This window comes from Humulus lupulus, chromosome X, assembly GCF_963169125.1.
Source record: "Humulus lupulus chromosome X, drHumLupu1.1, whole genome shotgun sequence".
In the NCBI taxonomy this organism is placed as follows: domain Eukaryota; kingdom Viridiplantae; phylum Streptophyta; class Magnoliopsida; order Rosales; family Cannabaceae; genus Humulus; species Humulus lupulus.
Window position 1 is genome coordinate 203,612,485 of NC_084802.1, and position 23,157 is coordinate 203,635,641.

The 23,157-nt window shown below is 38.8% G+C and overlaps 1 protein-coding gene and 1 non-coding gene across 2 annotated transcripts; one reads left to right on the forward strand and one right to left on the reverse strand.

Annotated features, from left to right (window-relative positions):
* Positions 1–14,867: 14,867 nt before the first annotated feature.
* Positions 14,868–15,428, reverse strand: LOC133806646 (uncharacterized). Its single transcript, XM_062244742.1, has 2 exons — positions 15,007–15,428; positions 14,868–14,937 (listed from the first exon to the last, which is right to left on the reverse strand). Exons 1-2 carry the CDS (start codon positions 15,426–15,428, stop codon positions 14,868–14,870), a joined length of 492 nt encoding a protein of 163 aa, XP_062100726.1.
* A 1,089-nt stretch (positions 15,429–16,517) lies between these two features.
* On the forward strand, positions 16,518–16,624 carry LOC133807623 (small nucleolar RNA R71). Its single transcript, XR_009879525.1, has one exon. It is a non-coding gene; the product is annotated as a small nucleolar RNA R71 (small nucleolar RNA).
* The last annotated feature ends 6,533 nt before the right edge of the window (positions 16,625–23,157 follow it).

Consider the following 23,157-nt stretch of genomic DNA (forward strand, 5'->3'; position numbering starts at 1 on the left):
CTCAGTGAGATTTGGAAGAAAAAAAATGATATGAAAAAAATAAACTAAATTGATCTTGAATGTAACTGGTTACAACTAGGTCTGAAAAAAATGAAAAAAAAAAACAGAGATAGTTGCAATGGTAAACGATTACTTAGCCAGACTTGGAAAAAAATAAGATTTAAACAAAAAATCTAAACTAATCATAATCGTAACTGGTTACAGCGAGGTTTGAAAAAAAAATCAAATCTAAAAAAAAGAACCAATTGCTATGGTACTTGGTTACTTAGTCAAGTGTGAAAACAAAATCAAATCTAAACAAAAGAATCTAAATTGATCGTTATTATAACTGGTTACTCCTAGGTCTAAAAAAAATTAGATATGAATAAAATGAATCAGGCGTCATGGTACCTGGTTACTTAAACAGATTTGGAAAAAAAAAAACTGATATGAAAAAAATAAACTAAATTGATCTTGAAGGTAACTGGTTACAACTAGGTCTGAAAAAAAAATGAAAAAAAAACAGAGACAATTGCAATGGTAAACGATTACTTAGTCAGACTTGGAAAAAAAATAAGATTCAAGCAAAAAATTTAAACTAATCATAATCGTAACTGGTTACAGCGATGTTTGAAAAAAAATCAAATCTAAGAAAGCAGAACCAATTGCTATGGTACTTGGTTACTTAGTCAAGTGTGAAAACAAAATAAAATCTAAACAAAAGAATCTAAATTAATTGTTATTGTAACTGGTTACACCTAGGTTTAAAAAAAATCAGATATGAATAAAATGAATCAGGCGTCATGGTACCTAGTTACTTAAACAGATTTGGAAAATAAAAACCAGAAAAATCAAACACAGCAACTAGTAAATTCTTACCAAGGCAAAACGACAAAGTTCATACATAGATCAAATATTAATGAAACATAAGGCAAATTGAATAAAACTACAACCCCAAAACATAAATCCTAACATGAAGATTAATAAGAACGCGAAGATCATTCAAAGGAAGAAAAATTACCTCTTGAAGCTCTCTTCCTCCACTCTAGAGCTCCACTCTTCCAAGGCCTCCAAAGAATGAGTAAAGGTGAAAAAACCTTCACTTTTTCTAGATATAGAGGGGTAATGGATGAATGACAAGTTTTAATCATCGAAAGCATTCATATTCACAAGACAAAAAATATACCACAGACAAGCTCGACCTTGTCAGGGCACCAAGTCAATCGACCTGGGCTCCCTCCCATCATGGCAGCATAGGGCACACAAACTTCTTCCAAAGAGATGAAAACTGTCTAGAGTCCCATTCGGACAAAGGCAAACATTAGACCCTTGGCACCCTATGAAATCTTACTGGGATGCCATCGATTCACCCAACCTTTTACATGGTGCATCAACTAAGTAAAAATAGACAAAATGAAAAACCCCAAATATACGTCCATGCATCGGTGAGAAGCCAAACACACACGAGCATATGCTCAGGGGAAATCCGCGACCATAGCAAGAACAACCATCGCCGGAGCTATATTCTCGACTTTGAGCGCCTGCGATCCCGCCATGGCTGCTCAGCAAATCGCCGATATAGCAGCTGACGGCAGCGACAACCGTGGCCTGGCTCTGCTCCTACCCATCATCTCGGCCATCGCTGGTCCTCTTCAACATTCTACAGCCGGCTCTGAACCAGCTAAGCTCGGCAGTTTGGCCGCATCAGGGTTCGTGGCTGCACCAGACACATACATCTAACCACAAATATCATGTGGAAAGAAACCCATAAACCTTTTGACAACTTTATTTTTTATATTTTATGAAATTAACATATTTAAATTTTTTTTTTCCAAAACTTACCATATTTTGTACAATTATTTTTTTTCCCATAAATTTAGAAACTATATATATTTTTCCCTTATTTATGTAAACTTCAAAATTATGAAACTAAACTAAGTCACCCCTAACGCTATTCTACCAGTAAGAATTAAAAACAAATATACAAATTTGATATCTAATTGTCAATCAACACAATATTTATAATTATGCTGTAATGCACACTAACATAGCACACTACACTACTATAAGTAACTATTGTTAAAAAAAAATGGTAATATTATAAATAAAAATATGATTTATTGTTTATCCAAATTTGGATCAAACTTTTTTTAAGAGTGTGTTTGGAAAGTCACTTTGTAATTGAAATTGAGTGTAATTACTCAGTTTGTCAATTTGACATATTTGTTTGACTATGTAATTACTAATTATGTAATTTGAAGTAATTGAGAGGTCCCAATTACACTCCAATTCTCATAGGCCCATGCGAATTGAGTATAATTACATTGTGTAATTAATAATTATTATCAATTTTAAATATTATTTTATTTTGTGTAATTACTAACTATTTTGCCAAAATATTTTGTAATTACTTAACTATATAATTACTGCCATAGTAAATGTAAATACAAGACCACGTAATTACACAGTTGGCCTAAATGTGCTATATCTTAGCTACCCTTCATTCAAACAACAAGACTTGCAATCAACCTCCAGACGGAGGAAAAACATTAACTGGCAAATAAGCCGGCGGGGATATCATTAACAACAAATCCCAAAACAAAATAGTCCGTATGAGAAGTCCATCTATCCAGATTAATAGAAAAACTATTACAGTCCCTTTTAACAAAATTGAAGGAGCAGCCAAGAGAAATAAAAAGGTTATTCTATTTTCTCACTCTTTGAACAATAAGCAAATCAATGGATCACTCTTGGACCATATAGAGTCCTAGACAAGCTAGATTGAGTACTTCATAGCCTAACTTCACGCTGTTAAAACACATCACAGCTACAAAACCAAAACCAAAACCAAAACCAAAGAAGAAGAATAAATCTCTCTACACTCCGGACGCCAAGACTAGAGTTCATTTTCTCTCTATACGATATAGCAATATATGATCATCAACATACATACACTCCATTGTTCTCCAATCACAAGACCAAACCAATATTTGGCTCAAAAAATACCTCAACTCATTTGATAATAATTAATACTTTTAAAGCATCACCTCTGCATTTCAAAAAATAAAATAAATGACATCACCCCAGCCTCTGAATGTTGATTTCTTACAAAAACACAAACAACAAAGAAATGAAACCCAAGTTTTCATTATCCTCATTCTCAGGACAACCAATGAGAGCAAGAAAAAGGATTACTGATAATAGCACCAAACCACTTCAAACTTCATTAAAACCAGCAGCAAAAGATAATTCCTTGGTGAGATCAAACAACTTAAGATAATTCAGAAGTGAGTTCTTAGTTTTATGTTGTGATCAGATTTCAAAAATCCTATATCATTATCAGCTGTCAAAACCAAGAACCATGAGTCTCCACCAATGAAAAGAGAGACTTCATCCTCTAAATCCTCTAAAGGTACAGAACACAGTAATATAAGTGTTTCCTTGAAAGGAAATCCTTAGAATTTTCTAAAGCTGTTTAATCTAACCAAAGAATCTAATCTCAGCAGTCATTCCTAATAACTAAGGTACAAGCTACTAAAATAGAGATTAAAGGGCATATTGAAATATTCACTGGATTAGAAGACATTAATTTCAAATTGTGTTTCATGAAAAACATCAGATACTGTAACCCCCCCCCCCCCCCCCGCTATTCCCTGTCATTCCTATTCAAACACAACCATAGGCCACGCTCCTATTGAATTCTACCAATCCAACAGCTCTTATTCCCAAATTAGATGCGATTATACCCATATTTCAGCAATATATACATACATTTATAAACATCCGAATCCAATTAGTAAGAATTATTCAGATTCATATCAAGTATAATCCCAAAATTATATTCAAAACAAAACCATAAATACTCAAAAAATTTATACCAATAAAAATCATAAATACTCAAGACGCAAAAAAAATAAAAAATAATCTTCCGGAGATTTCACAACTTTATTCTTCCAGTATGTATTGTAGTAGTTTCAGTTCCTCACTTTTTATGTGTTCCCCAAGCACCAGTTTGTGCAAACATTTTGGAAATAATTTCCAAAGTTTCTTACTCGAAGTAGCTATTATAGTCTTTGTAAAAGAACGAGTATAACTGAAGCTATTACAATGCATACCGGAGGAGCATAGTATTATCGGAGCCACCAAAAGACCTATCAATCAAACAAAATTAAATCAGCAGAAAGATAGCAATTTTCAGATCAGACACAAAAGAAAAGTCTCCATGCGCCGATAGTGTTTGTCCAATTGCTCCAGAGATAACAAAATACTATATATACCAAAGGGGCAGACACTTAGGTCATGTTTTGTTGGGGAAGCGAAAGTTAATAGAAAAAGTTTCTTCCTTATTTCTGAATTTCTCCTCCGTTATCAAACATGGTAAAATTATTTATACCCTAAATTTTGTTTTTATTATAAATTTCACATATAATTGATTTTATTTTTATTCAATTATTACATAATTAAAAAAAAAAGTTATCTTTATAATTTATAAAAGAGTATTATGTGATTTTTTTGGTTATATTATATAATTAATAAAATGGTTGCAAAAAATATATAAAGACAAATTATTTTTAATAATATTATTAATGTATCTATTAGATATAAGTAAACAAATATAAGAATTGAAATTTTTTTAAGAATTGGAAAAACTAATTTTTTTTTTATAAAAAAACTAAAATACTTTTTAAATTTATGTAGTTTTGTTATTGTTTTGTGGTATTTTTTTATTTATATAACTAAATAAAAATTTGTTACAATATTTTTTTTTCGAAAACACATGTACATATATTAATTATGAGTAATTTTTAGAACAAACTAAAGGAATTTACAAATTTTATATTATTTCTTTGGTTATTTATTAATTTAATTTTTTAAAGTTGATTATTTACTTTTATGAGTGATAATAAAATTATAATTAGATTAAAATCTTTTATGTTTTGAATCAATTTTACTCGATCCTATATTGTAGCATAAGTCAATAAATATTCGCTAGTTAATTTCTAGTATTTTTCTAATAACATATGTATTAGGGGTAAAAAATAAATAATGTTCACATTTAAATAATATTTTAATACAATAAATCAAAATTAAAATATTAAATTAATAAAAAAAGGTCAAATTTAAGGATAAAAATGAATCATCTTTATCAATTTAGGTAATAATTAATGATAAATAAAAGTTTGGGAGCAAATTCATATTAAGAGAAGTAATTAGGGGTGAAAAAAAGATTAATTTTTCTATTTAGGGCCATTTGAAAATAAATTTAAAATTGAAAGAGCAAAAGTATACTACTTGCAAAAATTGCAAAATAAGGGGTAAGTTGATTAATTGTTCAAAAATAAATAATGGTAACAAAAAGTGTAACAAGTGATTAAATTTAATTATTTTACATTACAATAAGTAGAGTCTCTTTTTTAATTCAACAATTTATAGCATTTCTCTTAATCTAATGGTAATTAAATAGAATGAGAATAATAAATCAATTATGTTGTTTGGTTAGATAGATTTAATAACGCAATATCAATTCTCAATGGAACAAACTAAACTTATTTTGAAAAAAGTACTTCCATTCTTAAAATAAAATTTTAAGCTAATTAAATCATATAATGTTATTTTTATTTTTAAAAATTCACATCTATAAAGATATCAAAGTCAACCTGCAAAGCTGTCGACCAATCCTGTTAATCCTAATTTTAAAGTATTCCGATCCAAGTTGAAAGTCTATAAAATAAGGTCCTAAGAAACACCAACGCCATATAGGCATGACATGAGGTTATTAAGAAACCTCTATCAAGATATTGTTATCTATAACCAAAAAAAAAAAAAAAATTCAAAACCAACTATAAACTCCAGCAGAATTACATAAAAGAAATGTCAATTGTTTCGTACGATAATCTCTCAGTAATTCAATTAACAAATAAGGTTAAAGGTCTTTAACTTTCAGACAAGCAAATCCATAAGAAGAAAAAAGCCAGTTATATCATCATAGTAACTTCACTCAAACCACATCTCTAGTATTGATCATCATTCTCCACCGCATGCTGCTTCAGAACATTAGCGCAGCCCGCCATGGCATGAGTCCTAGTGAATCCCATTGTGTTGACATAACGTTCCTTAGATGCAATGCCATTGTTATCGGTGCGGATGACATGAGCTCAGTCATGCCCTTTGGATAGTGACATAGTCAAACTAAGGACTGCTGACTACCACAACATCACGATCACCATGCATGGTGGTCCTCAGGAGCGAGCATCTTGTAGCTTCCACAGGAGTTTGTTGCAGCTGCTACAGACTGCGAGTAAACAAGACGTGGAGATGACAGCCATGGATTTCGATCGTCAATGACGGGCTTTGAACAGGGAAAACTCATCAGCTCCTAAGACAACGTCACATGGCATGCAGACCTTACCATCTCCATCACCGGTGCTTGGGGACCCGCCACAACAACAACAACAACAACCACCACCACAGCCGCCGTTAGATTCGTACTACTCTGGGCAAAGTTTTGGTCATGATTATTGTAATATCTCAAAATCCCTAATGTGGCTTAATGCTTGGATTAGGGGGTCAGGAGGGCCATAATTAATTTATTATGCTATTATGTGATTAAATGCATGATTTTATGATGATAATTGCATGCATGTGAGCTCACTTATCATTAGAATGGCATTTTTGTAATTTGGCCTGTTGATGGCATATTTGTATATTTATATGCATGTTGGTGATTTATGGGTGAGACCACAAGGTTATGTGAATATATTTGAGCTATTCGGCATGAGACGATCCTAGGATGCAAGTTAGCAGTTTTGTCATAACAGAGTCAATTATTGGAATATTGGATAATGAGAATGATTATTTGATGATATATTGGGAGTTAGTAAGATCATGAGGAAATATTGGGAATTTTGACTATTTTACCCCGGGGGCGTTTTTGGGACCCTGAGCATTAGGATTTACTTGAGGTTACTTAAGCTTGAAGCAGTCAGAAGGAAAATACGTTCAAACACTTTTTCCCTTTCTCCCGTTATCCCTTTTTATTGTTCGTCGCATTTCCGAAGGAAACTTGAGTTTTAGAACTCGAATTCAAGCGAGGATCGAGTTATAGAAATTCTAGGGAAGATTAGAAGCTTTTTAACCAGAGGATTTAGCGGGAAACGACTCAATCAGTGGTAATCCAAGCTTTAAGTTTTGAGTTTTCGAGTTTCTAAGTTTTGAATTGGATTTTATGTGTTGATGAGTTTTTGAGTTGTTTGAGCCTCGGGTTTTGATGGTTTTGGATCATTGGGATGTTTGGGAACTTTGATTTTGGGAATTGGATATGTTTGGATAGGTTTTTGGAGGATTTTAAATGGGATAAAACAGAGGTTTCAACTGGGTTCGTGGTCGGGCCGCGACTTTGTTCTTGGGCGCCGTGGCCCAGGCTTGATAAAGGAGAAGGCTTGTTGTCTAGGCAGTTAGGGCTGCGGTGCAAGGAGGAGTGTCACGGCGCTAGGCATAGGCAGAGATGGGTTCAGCCTCTGTTTGGAGGCAGGCCGCGACGCAGGTCTGGTGTGGGGCTACGGTGCTTAAGGGCATTTTTGGCCAGAATTGTGTTTTAATCATGGGAACTCAAACCTAAGGCCTCGAGATCATACCTACTAATCGATTTTGTAGGATTCGATGTCCCGGAGGCTAGGTCTTGGTCTGGAAACCTTTTATTACTTATTTTATTGATGGGATTTCATATTTGGTTATGATTAGGGGACCGCTAAGGAACTTAAGGACCGATCATTCTCAAGGGTCGTTCTTTTATTATTTCTTGCTCGAACCAGAGGTAAGAAAACTGCACCTAGTATGTGACATGCATGGTTATTGATGAAGCATGTTGAGGGCTCTATATATTGACATTGATTGCATAGTAAATGCATAGCAGCTTTGCTTATTTGAGAATGGTACTGACTTATCAGTCAGAGAACGACAATGGTGTTTAGTATTGATCCTGAACCTGTGACTTACCAGTCAAGTTCAGCGGTGATATGAGCACTGGTCATATGGTATTGGCTTAAGAGTCAAGAACGACATTAATGTGTTTGACACGGGCTGAAATGATTAGATCTAATCACCATGAGCATGAAATGCTTAACCAACCCTAAGTTCGATGAAATCTAAAAGCGCTTGTCTAGTCTAAATGCTAGTTACATAGAGCCAGAGCCAAAAGGTTCAGGAGACTGAATGTCACATGGCTTAGGGTGCAGAGCCCTAGATATAGACTTATTGGTCATCTATTCAGAGATAGACTTATTAGTCATCTATCCAGAGAAAGAGTTATTAGTCATCTATTCAGAGTATGACTTAATAGTCACTTATCTGATTAAGGTGCGGAGCCCGAAGTGTGACTCACTATCTGATTAGGGCTGCAAGCCCCAGAATGATTACCATAATCATTTATTGATATTACATACATGCAGTAATAAGTTTTCATGCTGAGCCTTTGCTCACGGGTTCTATGCGGTGCAGGTAAAGGGAAAGAAAAGCTCACCCAGCCTTGAGTGGAGAGCTTAGGTGGCGATGTGTACATGTGCGGCCGCTTGGCCACCACGGCCAAGGTGTTTCTCAGAGGAACTAGGGGTTAACCCTATTTTTACCGCTTAGGTCGGCGGGTTGTAATTTTTACATTGTAATGACTATTTTGGATTGTAAATAACTTTGTAAACGCTTTTATGGGCCCATGTACAGTTTTATGTTTTAAATAAAATATGTCCATTCCTTTTGATCACGATTTTTCACCTTAGCCTATTACTAACACCTAGATGCACGTTTATAGCCAATTGACTCATTTAGCGAGTTAAGCACTGTTTAAAGTCAACAGTAACGGTCTTGGAGTAACCAGGGCGTTACAATTATTGACCTCCAAGAATGGATTTACCGTTGTATTCAGGGGAGAATCCGGATGGATGGATCTATAGGATGGAGCATTACTTCCTTTTGACGCATATGACGGAGCCATTGATGTTGGAGACGACAATTATCGGGTTAGACGGTGACGCCCTGACCTGGTTTTAGTGAGAGAACCAGCGTCGACCGATTATGTCATAGGCCTATTTGAAGAAGCAAATCATCCTTCGGTTCTGAGCATCTCCGGTGGGATCAGTTTCTGAGAAGCTGTTGTCCATTACACATACGACCTCCGTTAAAGAGTATCGTCTCCGGTGGGAGCTGCTAGCATCTCGGGTGCCCGATGCACCAGACCACATTCTTGAAGGAAGTTTTGTTCGTGGGCTTAAGGAAAGTATCAAAGCTGCACTCCACATCCTTCAGCCCATAGGCCTGGCCCAAATCATGGATACGGCACAGAGGATAGAAGAAGGCCAGCCCATTAGATCAGTCTTTGCCAAACCAAGCATTAGCCTGATTACACCACCCAGAAATGCACTAAACCCTTTTATCCCTAAATCCCTAGTACCACCACCTCCAGCCATCTCTTCTCAAGCGTTGATCACTACAAAGATCAGCATAACCCCTGCGACAAAGCCTTCCCACTTCTAAAGACTGACTGAAGCTGAGTATTAAGATAAAAAAGCTCATGGAGTATGCTTTAAATGTGATAAAAAGTTTCACCATGGTCATGAATGTGAGCAGAAGTTTTTGCAAGTTTTGTTAATGTCAGATGAAGAGGAATCGTTGCACATGGAGGGGTCACCACCTCCATCCCCAGATTTAGGTGAAACTATGGTAACTGAGGAGACTTTGGCAACCCTTTCTCTGAATTCATTGGTGGGCATTTCTTATGCGCACACTATGAAACTTGCTGGGCACATGGACAACAGCTAGTGACTGTCTTGATAGATAGTGGGGCAACCCATAATTTTATTTCTATGGAGGTGGTCTCGACAACAGGGATTCCTATCACAGCTACCACATGTTACGGAGTACTTTTGGGGATTGGGGGAAAGGTCAGAACAAAGGGTATATGCGCTCAAGGGGAGTTGGATTTGGGAGCTCTAAGGGTTGTCACTGATTTTTTGCCACTAGAACTTGGGGGGGCGGATGTGATTCTCGGTGTCAAGTGGTTGGACACCCTTGGTAATATGCAAGTAAATTGGAGGACGATTGTGATGAAGTTCAAAATGGCAGGGGCATAGGTCATTTTACAAGGGTATCCAAGTCTATGCAAATCTCCTATTTCGCTCAAGGAAATGATCTTATCAGTGGAACGAGAAGCACAGAGCTTTTGGGTGTAGTTTGGGGCTTTCTCAGCAGAGGCAAAGGGTTCATAGCAGCCAATTCCACCAGCAGTAGCTTCGGTGCTTCAGAAATTCCAGTCGGTCTTGAGATGCCATTAGGTTTGCTCACTCGATCTCAGGAGCATGCCATTAACCTTAGAGTGGGGACTGTCCCGATTTCAGTTCGACCATACCTGTTATCCCCAAAAATTGGAGATCAATGACGTGGCAATAAAGGTGACAAGTGGTAGTGCATGGTCAGTAAAAGACATATTAATAGTCAATAAATACATTGACTCCTCAGAGTTGTGATAAAGTGACCCGGTAGACTGACGAAGAATTTGGGCTGCTTGAAAGGCCCCAAGAGGTCCGGTCGGACCTCAGTCCGAGGGGTCTAAGAGATGGGGTCGGACCTTAGTCCGAGGAGAGCTAAGGAGAGTGCATCCTAGGAGAGCTAAGGAGAGTGCATCCTAGGAGATCCCAAGGGTGTGGTCCGAAGAGAGCTAAGGAGAGTGCATCCTAGGAGATCCCAAGGATGTGGAGTGCATCCTAGGAGATCCCAAGGATGTGGTCTGAGGAGAGCCCAAGGGACTTTGGTCCGAGGAGAACCAAGAGAGTGGTCCTAGGAGACCCCAAGAGAGTGGTCCTAGGAGACCCCAAGGATGTGGTCCGAGGAGAGACCAAGAATTTGGTCTTTACGCATATGTCCAACCAGTGCATGGTTGTCCAAATAAAGAAATGACATGCTAGAGGAAAGTGTCATGTTAGAGGAGAGAAGTGCATGTCCAGCACTTGCATGTCCTACCAGCAAGTATATGTCCGACCAGCATGTGTATGATCGAACAGAGTGGAGGTGAGGTGGATCAACTAGCTTGAGAAGGACTAAGTCAAGATTTCCAGAAATAGCTTCAACAAGATACGCGGGAATCTATCATTCTTCCCACAAATGGGGGGTTTTGTTACATTTTGAATGTTTTTTGTAATTTAAATGTAATAAATATAATAAAATATCCCAATTCTAGGGGATATCAGATGTATGACCCTAAGCCTATAAATAGAGGGCTTATGGGATTAGAGAGGGGCTTCTTCTCCTTCTTTCGAGACTTTTGGGTTAATTTGGGTCTGAGTATTCTAGAGAGAGAAATTTTGGGTCTGAGTATTCTAGAGAGAGAAAGTGCTGGTATTTGAAAGGATTCTTGTATTTTTGCAATCTGTACTGAAGAAACTCAGTTGGCTCATTCCATCTGATCTTGAGTACAGATCTATAATCACAACTCTAAGTGGATTAGGCTATTACCGACTGATCGGGGCTGAACCACTATAAAAATCTTGTGTGTTATTTACGTTTCTTGATAAAACTGTCTGTGTCGTTTAAATTCTCTTGAAGGTTTATCGTTTTTGACGTTCTCACGTCGTTGGCTAAAAACACAGTCAACAATACCGATATGAACAAGTTCAGAAGGATGGGATTGAGAAACTTGTAACAGAGATGCTACACGCAGGGATTATACGGCCAAGCACTAGCCCATTTTCTAGTCTGGTGCTGCTTGTTAAGAAGAAGGATGGGAGCTTGAGTTTTTGTGTAGATTATAGAGCTTTGAATCGCAAAACAGTGGCAGACAAGTTCCCAATTCCGGTTATTGATGAGCTTCATGGTGTGAAGGTGTTTACCAAGTTGGATTTGAAGTCGGGATATCACCAAATTAGTTATTTTGCATAATTGGATTAGTATTTATTAGAATATCATTTGATAGAATTAATTTAATTAGTTTTAAAATTTTAAAAATATTGATTTTGAGAAAAACACTTTTTTTAATAGTGAGTGGGAGAGGGAATTATGATAATAAGTCACATGGTCTCCATTATTGGTTGAACACCGAGAGGCATAGGAAGGGCCTCGTGTCACCTCCGTTTGCGGTCTCCCTAAGGAAATGCTTCCAAATATGTTTATTTTATCTCAAGGTTGACTTCTCATAAGAGAATAAGATTAGTGATGTATTTCAAGTTTGACTGACCCTAAGGCACACTCTTGAGTTAAGTCATTAATCGAAAAATAATGGGTTACACTCCGAAGATGCATCTAGGCTTTTGAGCATGACTATTGCATATTGACCAAACTAACAGTAATTCATAAGTCAAAAGAGAAAAATGAGTTCTTAAGTTTTCACTTATGGAGTTGAGATCTTATCTCAAGATTAATTTGTGATTAGTCTGACCTACCCTAAGGTGGTCCATTAATTTTCAAATTAATCTATTGTGTACCAGTAACTATTTTTTGTGTGTTATTTTATGTGTTGCATTCATGCATCATATTTACTATTCCAAATGTAAACTGATATTTATTATATGCATTAATTCATTATATTTTATTTATTTAATTTTCAGCAATATGTCCAATCCAAACCCTGTAATTGCTTTACTTGCTAATGAGAAATTTACTGGTGATAACTACATGAAATGGAAATCAAACATGAACATTGTTTTGATATGTGAAAACCACATGTTTGTCCTTAATGAGGAATGTCTTGAGGTTCCTGCTCTCACTGCTGCCAAAACTGCTAGAGAAAAGTATGACAATTGGATCTTATCTAACAATAAGGCCAAGTGTTATATACTTGCTAGTATGAGCAATGTGCTCAGGAAGAATTTTGAAACTGTTGAAACAGCCTATGAGATATAGGAATCTCTACAAGGCATGTTTGGCCTGCAATTTGATAAGTGCAGACATGATGCTACTAGAAGCTTCATGAATATGAAAATGGAGAAAAATGTTTCTGTTAGAGAACATGTCCTAGACATGATCAACATATTACACGATGCAGAAATCCATGGTGCAGCCATTGATGAGAGAACTCAAGTAAGTGTGATACTTGAATCTCTCACAACAGCTTTTGTGGCATTCACTACCAACTATGTTATGAACAAGTTTTAGTGCAATATGACCCAACTGCTGAATGAGTTGCAAACTTTTGAGTCTCTAAACAAAAGCTCCACCAAGGTTGAGGAGGAAAATGTTGCTGAAATCAAGCCCTCAACTTCAAATGGTAATTCAAAGTAAAGGAAGGGTGGCCAAGGAAAGGACAAGAAAAATGACAAACAACCAGAGAAGACCAACAAGTCTTCCAAGAAGAGTAATTCTGCAAAGAACTCTAAAAAGAAGGCACGGAAAGGATCATGCTTTCATTGTGGAGTTGACGGTCATTGGAAAAGGAATTGTCCTAAGTACTTGGCTGAATTGAAAGACAAAAAGAAGGGTAAATTTGATTTGCATGTTTTAGATCTTGTTTAGTGGAAGTTGACTTTTCATCTTGGATAGTTGATTCGAGAGCCACTAATCATGTTTATTTTTCTTCGTAGAGTCTTAGCACTTCAAGGATGGTGGCTCATGGAGAGGTGACCATGAGATTTGGAAGTGGACAGGAGATCTCGGCAACTGAAGTTGGAAAAGTTCACCTAGATTTTGATAATAATATATTTATTGTGTTGGACAATGTTTATTTTATTCATGGATTTACTAGAAATTTGATTTCCTCGTTCGGGAATTACCGACCTCCCAAACAACTTTTTGCAGTACAAGGCAGCGTCCTTATTTTTAAATTTATCAACATCATAATCCGGTGGTGGCTGCCTTGAAGAGGATGGGTGAGAAGTGGCCCTAGTTTGAGCTCTCCTTGAAGACATTTAATCACTAGAAAAACGGGCAGCACCTCCCTTTAAATGCTTGACTTCCCAAAATATCAAAAACACTCAACAAGCAATGGAAATCAACCACAAGCCTTTGGCAGCCAAGAAATTTCAAGAAAGCACACCCAATAATGAACTTTTCCACAACCCAATAGCAAAACGCCCCCAAAATTTCAGAAATTAATTCCAGTCTCCCAAATATTTCACAAGAAAAAGCAAGAATCACATACCCTTAACGATGAAATTGAAAGCCCAAACGCCTATATCCCACTTGCATGAAGAACATTGAAAATCCAAGGCCAATAATTGAGTATTTTCGGATTGGGGATGAAATTAGGGATTGTATGGGTGATTCTTTAAATATGGAGAGAAAAAGAGGAAAAAATGGAGATTTTGGATAGATAGGGGTGGAAGAAGGTTAGGAGGGGGGTTTATGGTGGTTATGGAGGTATGGGGGAGGTGTGGAAGAGGGTTAGCCGGAGAATAAGGTGGGAAGGTGGGGTTTTGGGTCGCGACCCTTTAAAATCAGGAAGAGTCTCAAGCGCCGTGACTCTCTAGGGAAGGTCGCGGCTCTTGGATTTTTTTTCTTCCGAAATCACCGTCTCTGTAAAATGGTAAGGGCCGCGACTCTCTAGAGAAGGTCGCGGCTCTTGCTTCAGACCTGACTTCAACAACCTTTTTTTTATTTATTTATTTGTTTCTTTTCTTTTTTTTTTTACGTTTTTTTTAATACAAGAAAATACAGAAAAAATAAAAATAAAATAAAAAATTAAAAGAAAAATAGGGGTGCCTCCCATAAAGCGCTGTCTTTAACATCTTGTAGCCGAACGCTGAACTATTTCACCTTTAACTTGGGTCAAGTCCACCCCTTGCATCCTTGAGAGCCATCGTGTCATACGAGGAGAATTCCCTTCCACTATTGAGAATATTGAAATTATCCCCAATGTCATCGAAACCTTGAAACTTGCCACACAATAATCTTTTCATACGACGTCGAACTATTCAAAATCGTTCTTTGGTCTTCTTCTTCTTTTTACCAATTGAATCTTGACAATCATTCACCACATCAACTCTACAACAGGTAGGAATTTCAGTTGCTGCAAAAACATTAAAAATTATTTCCTCATTTTGGACTCGCAACCTTAACTCCCCCTTTGATACGTCGATTAAAGCTCGTCCTGTGGCTAAGAATGGTCTTCCAAGAATGATTGGGACGTTGGCATCCTCTTCCATATCAAGTACAATAAAGTCTGCTGGGAAGATGAACTTGTCCACTTTTACCAAAACATCTTCAATAATACCGCGAGGATGTGCTATTGATCTGTTTGCCAACTGAAGAGTCGTTGTTGTAGGTCTTGCTTCCCCAAGCTTCAATCTTCTGAACACAGAAAATGGCATTAGATTAATGCTCGCCCCCAAATCACATAGAGCATTCATGCTCTCAAAATTCCCAATAGTGCAGGGTATTGTGAAACTCCCAAGATCTCTCAGTTTCTGAGGAAGCTTCCTTTGCAGAATGGTGTTGCACTCTTCAGTGGGTGCCACCGTCTCATAATCCTCCATCTTCCTCTTCTTGGACAGTATTTCCTTCATAAACTTCACATAACTTGGCATTTGTTCAAGTGCCTCGGAAAAAGGTATGTTAATGTGAAGTTTTCGAAAAATATCTAGAAACTTCGAAAATTGTTTGTCAAGAGTCTTCTTTTGAAGTCACTGAGGATATGGAATCTTGATGTGGTGCTCATAACTCACTGGTGACTGATTCTTCTCAAGGTCTTCAATAACCTCTTCTTCTACCTTACCCTCATTCTCAACTTCAACTTTTGGTGCAGGTATAGACTTCTTGACTGGCTCTTCCAACTTCTTCCCACTCCTCAAAGAGATTGCATTGCACTTGGAAAATTTCCTTGAGGCCTACTTTGTAACATATTTTCCAATTGACCAACTTGCATCTCAAGATTCCTGATGGATGAGCGAGTTTCTGTCATAAACTGAGTTTGAGTGTTGGTGAGAGTCAATAATGCAGCTTGCAATTCATTAGGCCTTTCAGGTGGAGCTTGATTCATTTATTGTTGAGGCCTAGGCTGTTGTGATGAAGAGGCTTGATGCATTGGTGGCTGAGGCATATTATTCTAAAATTGGCCCTGAAACTGAGGTTGCTGGCCCTGATTATTCTTCCAAGAAAAATAAGGATGATTTCGCCACCTAGGATTGTAAGTATTGGAGAATGGATTATTGAATGGTCTCTGAAAGTTTCCCACCGCTTGAACCTGAGCTTGATCCATCAGAATGTTATTATTAATACTGGTAGGACACTGATCAAAAGAGTGAGGACCACCACAAATTTCACACCTAGCTGCCATTTGAATCGCATTAGCAGATACAGTGCTCTGTTGTAATTGTTTAGTGAGTGTAGCTACCTAAGCTGTTAAAGCAGTAATGGCATCCAGCTCATGCACCCCAGCTACCTTTCTGACCCCCAATGATCTTTCCTCAGACCACTGATGATTATTTGTGGCCATGTCCTCCAGCAGCTCATAAGCACCAGTTGCACTCTTGCTCATAAAAGTACCACCCGCTGCAGCATCAATAATGGTTCTAGTTGTAGGACATAAACCATTATAAAAATTCTGTACTAACATCCACTGTTCAATGCCATGATGAGGACATCTTCTCAAAAGTTCTTTGAACCGTTCCCAAGCTTCATACAATGATTCTCCATCATTCTGGCAAAAATTATTGATTTCTCCCCTCAATTTAGCAGCTTTGGAAGGAGGGAAGAATTTTGACAAAAACTTCTGAGCCAAATCTTGCCAGGTGATAATAGAGTTCGGTTGTAAAGAGTTCAATCAACTTTTAGCTCTATCCCTCAGAGAAAATGGGAAAAGCCTAAGTTTAATAGCATCATCACTCACCCCATTGTATCTAAAAGTTCCACACAGCTCCAGAAAATTAGACAAATGGGTGTGAGGATCTTCAGAAGGCAACCCATTAAATTGAACAGAGGATTTCACCATTTGTAGAATAGCTGGCTTGATCTCAAAGTGTTAGCCTCTACAGGTGGTGGGCGTATACTGTTTTGTACTCCCGTCAGAGTGGGCAGTACATAGTCTCTCAGGCTCCTCTCAACATTGTTCTGAGCCTGACCCCCTTGTGCAATTCCAAGAATTAACACATTCCTGCATCCCCATCATTTTGTGCCATCTTCACAGATTTCTGGGCCTCCCTCTTGTTCTTTCTGTTTTGCTTGCAAGACTTTTCAATCTCAGGATTCAAAGGAACAAGATTGTCTGCTCCTCTTCTGCTACGCATATAACACAGTTCACCTGAGATAGACAAATTAAGCAACTAAACAAATTAGAAACAAGATAAATTAAAATCAAATTAGAATAAAAATTAATCAGACTAATATTTATAATTATTTTCAGTCCCCGGCAATGGCGCTAAAAACTTGTTGCGAATTTTTAAGCTATGCAAGTGCACACAGTCGCAATTTGTAATAATATGGTAAAAACCAAGTATCGTCCTCAAGGACTGATTTATCAATTACCAATCAATCAAATTTTTTAATTCTATTTGATTAAACAATTTCAGAGATTTCAAACAAAAAACGAATACTAACGAAGCATAATGAAAATTTTAACGAAATAACAGAGAGAATGAAATTAGGATAATTATGATCCTCTATTTTCCACCCTTTTACTTCCTAATGCAAGAATTATATCCCCTTCTCCCTATTCAACAACAAGTTGCAAAAACAATTCATAATCTGGTTAAGATTTACAAATTCAATCAAATTTGAATCATGAAGAAGGCATTAAACACGCAACTCAGAAAAATAAGCAAACAATGTAGATACTTTCGTTCTAAATTGAGTTTGCATCCAAACAATCAAAGCATATCAAATTTCACTTTTCAGATTTCATTTTGATTCATGAAATAACAATTAGAGGTGATCAATCAATAATTGCACAAGTAACACAGATTGTAAGGAATTGAAAGAGGTGAAGAAGAACATGAATTCTGCATTAATCCATAAAAAGGGTTTCCAAAAGATTCACATAATAGCCCTAAAGGAGAAATTAGCCCATAATATTCATTCTAGCAATCATAGAATTCAATTACAAACATGAAAAATTAAAGATAAATGATGAAAACACAAGAATGGATCCTCCAATGGTGTTCCCCCCTCTCAGTCGTCGTCTCTCCTTATCTTTTTCTCCTCAAAATCGAATGAATCCCCTCCAACCTAGCTCATCACGATTTTAGGCCGAAACAGGAAATTTCCCGTTTTAGTCAAGCGCTGTGACTCTCTAGGGAAGGTCGCGACCCTTGGATGATTTCTAAAACATTGCTTTTGTATCTTTTGCAGAGCCGCGACCTTTATGGGAAGGTCACGACCTTTGACTCCGAAACTTCAAAAGCTAAATTTTTTTTTAAACTTTCGATTTGCACCGAGCCAAGATATTTGATCCCAAGGTTCCTTTTCGCCATATTTGATAATTCCAGCACCAAGAAACCCGAAAAACACCAAGTTTTCTCCAAAAAGCAAAAGTGTCTTCATTCAAAACCTGAAACTAACAGAGAAACAAAAACAAGCGTAAAACCGAACAACAAAACATAAAAACAATAAAAATAAAACGTAAACTAGACTAAAAAACAACCTAGAAATAAACCTAACACCATGCATGCCATTTTTATGCTCTGCGATTTCTGTGTTCTTGAGTAGGGTTTTAAGGGTTTTTTGGCATAAACCGCCTATTGCTTGGTAAAAGTACGTTTTTATACTTTGTATAGGTTAGGACTATAGTTTGATAGTTAGGATCTCTGGTTTAGGACGTTAGGTTGACGAAAGATTCAACCTTTAAGCCAGGTGAAAAAACTGAAATTTTTTCCCGCCCCTCAGGAGTCGAAAAAGTTCTCTTTTCAGAAAACAGTTTACTTTCCTTTTTGTTTTCATCCGTCTTTCAAACTACCCACGTTGAAGTTAGCGTATGATTAGGATGCTGCTGGTTATTTAGGCACGAGCAACGTTATCCCAATCTTCCACACTACTTCGCGGATTGTGTCTTATCTCCTCCATTGTCTATTTGCAGTTCATATGCAAGACCCTTGGGGGGAGAAAGACCTATTGAAGACGAACTCTTGGCCCAACTGCTTGAAGGCGAAGAGAATCCATACACACTGATTCCAAAAATCCCCTTTTCACGTCCTAACCCAAATCTTCCACCAATTCCCAATCGGAAAATGGCCAGAACAAAAACCAAGCCTAGAAAAAGACGCAACCTTAACTCTCCAAGTCAGCCTCCTGCTGATGCCCACTCGACCAGTGGTCGAGGTGAATTCCCCCCTGAAACCGAAGTTCAGAGGCGTGCCCGTCCTCGCCATGCCGACCAGCCGGCTGTCGAGTGGCACGTCGTTTCCCCAAGTTCGGTGACACTGCGCATGGTCACCAACTATTTAAACAAATACAATTTGACGGGGGTGACCCTGGTCAGACCTTCCACCGACCAGCGAGCCGACCTGCCAGGGGGGCTTATAGCGCCTGGTCGAGGTACCATATCGAGGCGGGTGCCACCCTGCCTCTTCATTCATTCTTTCAAGGGGTGGAAAACTACTTTGGGGTGGCCCCCTTTCAAATTACCCCGAATGGGTATAGGATGCTGGCCGCGCTCTATATCCTCTAGAAGCTCAAGAAATGGCCAGCTCCTTCTCCTCATGAGGTCAATTTTATGTTCGACCTCTAGTCCAACCCCAACCAGAATGGCACGGGGTTCTTTCATTTCTGCCACCAGGAGACCGAATGCACCTTTCTGTCCGAAACCACCCACATCTCCAACGTGGGGAAGTATCATCAAGAGTACTTCCTTACGCTCGACATTGCCGCGGATAATCTGGCCTTCACTCGAGGAGATAAAGAAAATAATAATCCTTGAACCAGTAGTTTTTTTACTTTAATCCTTTCTTGTCATAATACTTCGTTGTTCCATTGTGTTCCAGGTTCATGGTTACGCCCGACCCCCACTCCAGGAATGGAGTCGAGGGCAGTAATCTTAGCCAGTATGTCAAATGGTGCTAAGAGTGTAAAGAACTTAATTAATGAGGCTAACCTTAGGTTGGCTGGCCTTTGGGGCTCCCAACCTGTGACTAACGAACCCGCGGCGAGTGGTGTCCATGCTGATGGGGAACCTGAGCAGGGACCCGAGAAGCAATCTCAGGCACCCCCTCCTCAGAGGAGGCCAACTGGGGTTACAATCAAGGAACCTGCTGTTCCCCACCGAGCAGCGGAATCATCGGTCCCCAGGGGCAAAGGGAAACAAAAGGCTGCTGAGCCTATCGAACCATCTGACGACTCGTCGAATGTAAACGGTACATCATTCTCATTTTTAAATAATTTGCCAATTCCCCTCCACCTATTTGATGGGGATGGCAACTTTAGGAACGTCCCTTCTTTAAATTCAGATTTCTTCTAGGAACTAGGTAGTTCAGTAGATAATGTTACAACCAGTAGGTGTAGCTTGGGTATCTTACTTTTGTAATCCTTCTACTCTAATCTCTGTTTTCCCGCGACCCTTTAATCTCATTGTTTGAATTGTTTCTCTTTGTACAGGTATGGACTCCGGGGACTTCTTTGACCATTACCAAGCTGTCGCTGACTCTTCTGTCCCGAAGAAGGACAGTAAAAGGGCTCGAGGGGAAAGTAGCAAGACCCCTTCGAAGAAGGCCCGGACAGAAGATGCTCCTGCCACAGCCCCTTCCAAAGAGGACTTTCCACCTCTGCCTCCCTCTGAGCAAACGACCCCCACACCCGTCAATCCTCAGCCTTCCTCAAAGGCCGCAAACAAAGAGACTTTGGACCACTTGTCCGAAGGCTCCCTATCCAGCCAAATAGTTGCCATGGCCAGGGAGAGAATATATCGGCTCTCGAAGTATAAACGCGCCCAGACCGCCATCAATGACACTGCCACAATGGACATCGACCAAGTCATCAACAGGGGGTTGAATGAGATAACCAGCGTAAGTTGTCTTTTGCTGCGTTGTCGTTTATGTTAGACTTCTTTTCCTAACTATCTCATTCTTTTTTCAGGGGTTGTTGTCTTTGACTGCTAGCTGGCGCCGTCCTGGGGCGCTGGTCTCTCGAGAAAATAACTACGACTCCAGGCTGGCCCAGGCCAAGCAAGCGCTTGAGGCTGATAACACTAAGCTGCTCGAGGATAACAATAAGCTGCTTGTGGAGAACAAGGAGCTGTCCAAGCTGAACGATCAACTGTGTGAGGACCAAGCCACTCTCACCCAGGAGCTTCAGGAGTCCCAAGAGACATTGAAGAAGGCCAACGAGGAGCGTAAGACATGGAGGGAGAGTGTTGTACTCATCACCCAAGAATGTATGCAGGCCAAACTTTCCCTGACTGGCAGCAGGGAGGAGACAAAGAGGCTCGAGGGACGGGTGCAGGAACTTGAGGGGCACGTTCAGGAGCTTGAAGGGCGCATGCAGGAGCTTGAGGAGGAGGGGGCTAGAAATATGAAGAAGTATAAGGAAGCCACCTTCCTCAGTTTCTACGATTTCTGGAAACACAACCGGGGGGCCAAAATTAACTACCTCTTCGAGAAGTTGCAAAGGACGCTGATGGCGCAGTGCACTGCTCGGTTGGAGGCAGAGGAGAGAGCTAAGGCCAAGACCCCTGCTATTGATGCTAAGGCTGATCCTCCGGCTGATAAGAGCGCTTCTAATCTAGAAGACCCTCCTGCTCCCCAGTAATTCTCTTTTTATCTTTCACAGTTTTTATGGCCCACGGGCCTACTTGTAAAGACAATTTATTTTTTATTGCTGCGAGGGCAGCTTTTCACTTACACTTGAACGATTACATCCGAGCAGTACTGCTCGCAATGTAAAAGGATTTTCCTTTTAATTACATATTTACATCCGAGCACTAATGCTCGCGGTGTAAACGATTGCCTTACTGATATTATAATGTTTCTTTTATTATAATACCTGTTCACATGACTGAACTTAGCATAGTACTTTGGTTTGATTTTACAAAACATAAATTTTGAAAAATGCTCTAAGTACCGTAGCATGATTTCACTCATTTTGTTCTTGTGTTTACATACTTTATGGTACGCTTTGCTATCGATGTACCTTATATGCCCCCCAAGTGATCGAGGAACTTTAGGTCCTTGGTCACTTGCCCTGACCACGACCTGTTCGAACATTACTGCTTGTTATAAAATTCAACACTTGTAATACAGCAAAACAACACACGTAATGAACAAATACTTGTAAAAATAAATTTACAAAGGTTGGCAAGAATGACTGGCTACGCACAGTCCCTTATAATCTCGTATTAAAATGGACTAAACATGTCTATACGAGTGATCTTAAAAAAGATCTTACACTTATAAGCGATTAGCCATACAATGTGGCTAACCCTTTTTCGAAACTTGTAAAAAGTAAGAATTAATACAAGCCAGTCCTTTAAGAAGGACTGTTCATTGGTAGTACTTGCACAGGTGTTCTCCATTCCAGTAGCGTGGAACGAGATCTCCATTTAAGCGTGCAAGTTTGTAGGTGCCCGGGTGAAGGACTTCTTCGATCTGGTACGGTCCTTCCCAATTTGGTCCGAGTACTCCAGCAGTGGGGTCGCGGGTATTCAAGAAAACTCGTCGTAGCACTAGATCTCTGACGTTGAATTTTCTTTCTTTTACTTTTAAATTAAAGTACCGGGCGAATTTTTGCTGGTACGCAGCTACTCAGAGTTGGGCTTTTTCTCGTTTTTCTTCTATTGAGTCTAGGGACTCCATTATCACTTGGTTGTTCTGATCTTGGTCGTATGTAATTCGTCGATGCGAGGGCGGATCTAACTCGACTGGCAACATGGATTCATATCTGTATGTTAAGGAAAACGGAGTATGACCTGTCGCTGTTCGGTGAGACGTTCTGTACAACATGAGGACTTCAGGCAGCTGTTCTGGCCATGCTCCTTTTGCGTCTTCTAGCTTTTTCTTCATGGTAGATTTAAGCGTTTTCTTCACGGCTTCTACTTGCCCATTTGCTTGTGGATGCGCGACTGAAGAAAAGCTTTTAATAATGGCGCAATCAAACCTAATGGTGCAGTGAAATTGATGCCCTTCCGGCGTTATCAATATCACTCCTGCTCCTGCGTGAAATTCGTTTGACGACCCATCCGTAAACAACTTCCATGAGGGAGCTTGATCATGAGGCTCAGGCGCATTAGGTTTTTCGCATTGCTCGTCGTCTAGGAGTTCGGTAAACTCTGCAATGAGATCGGCC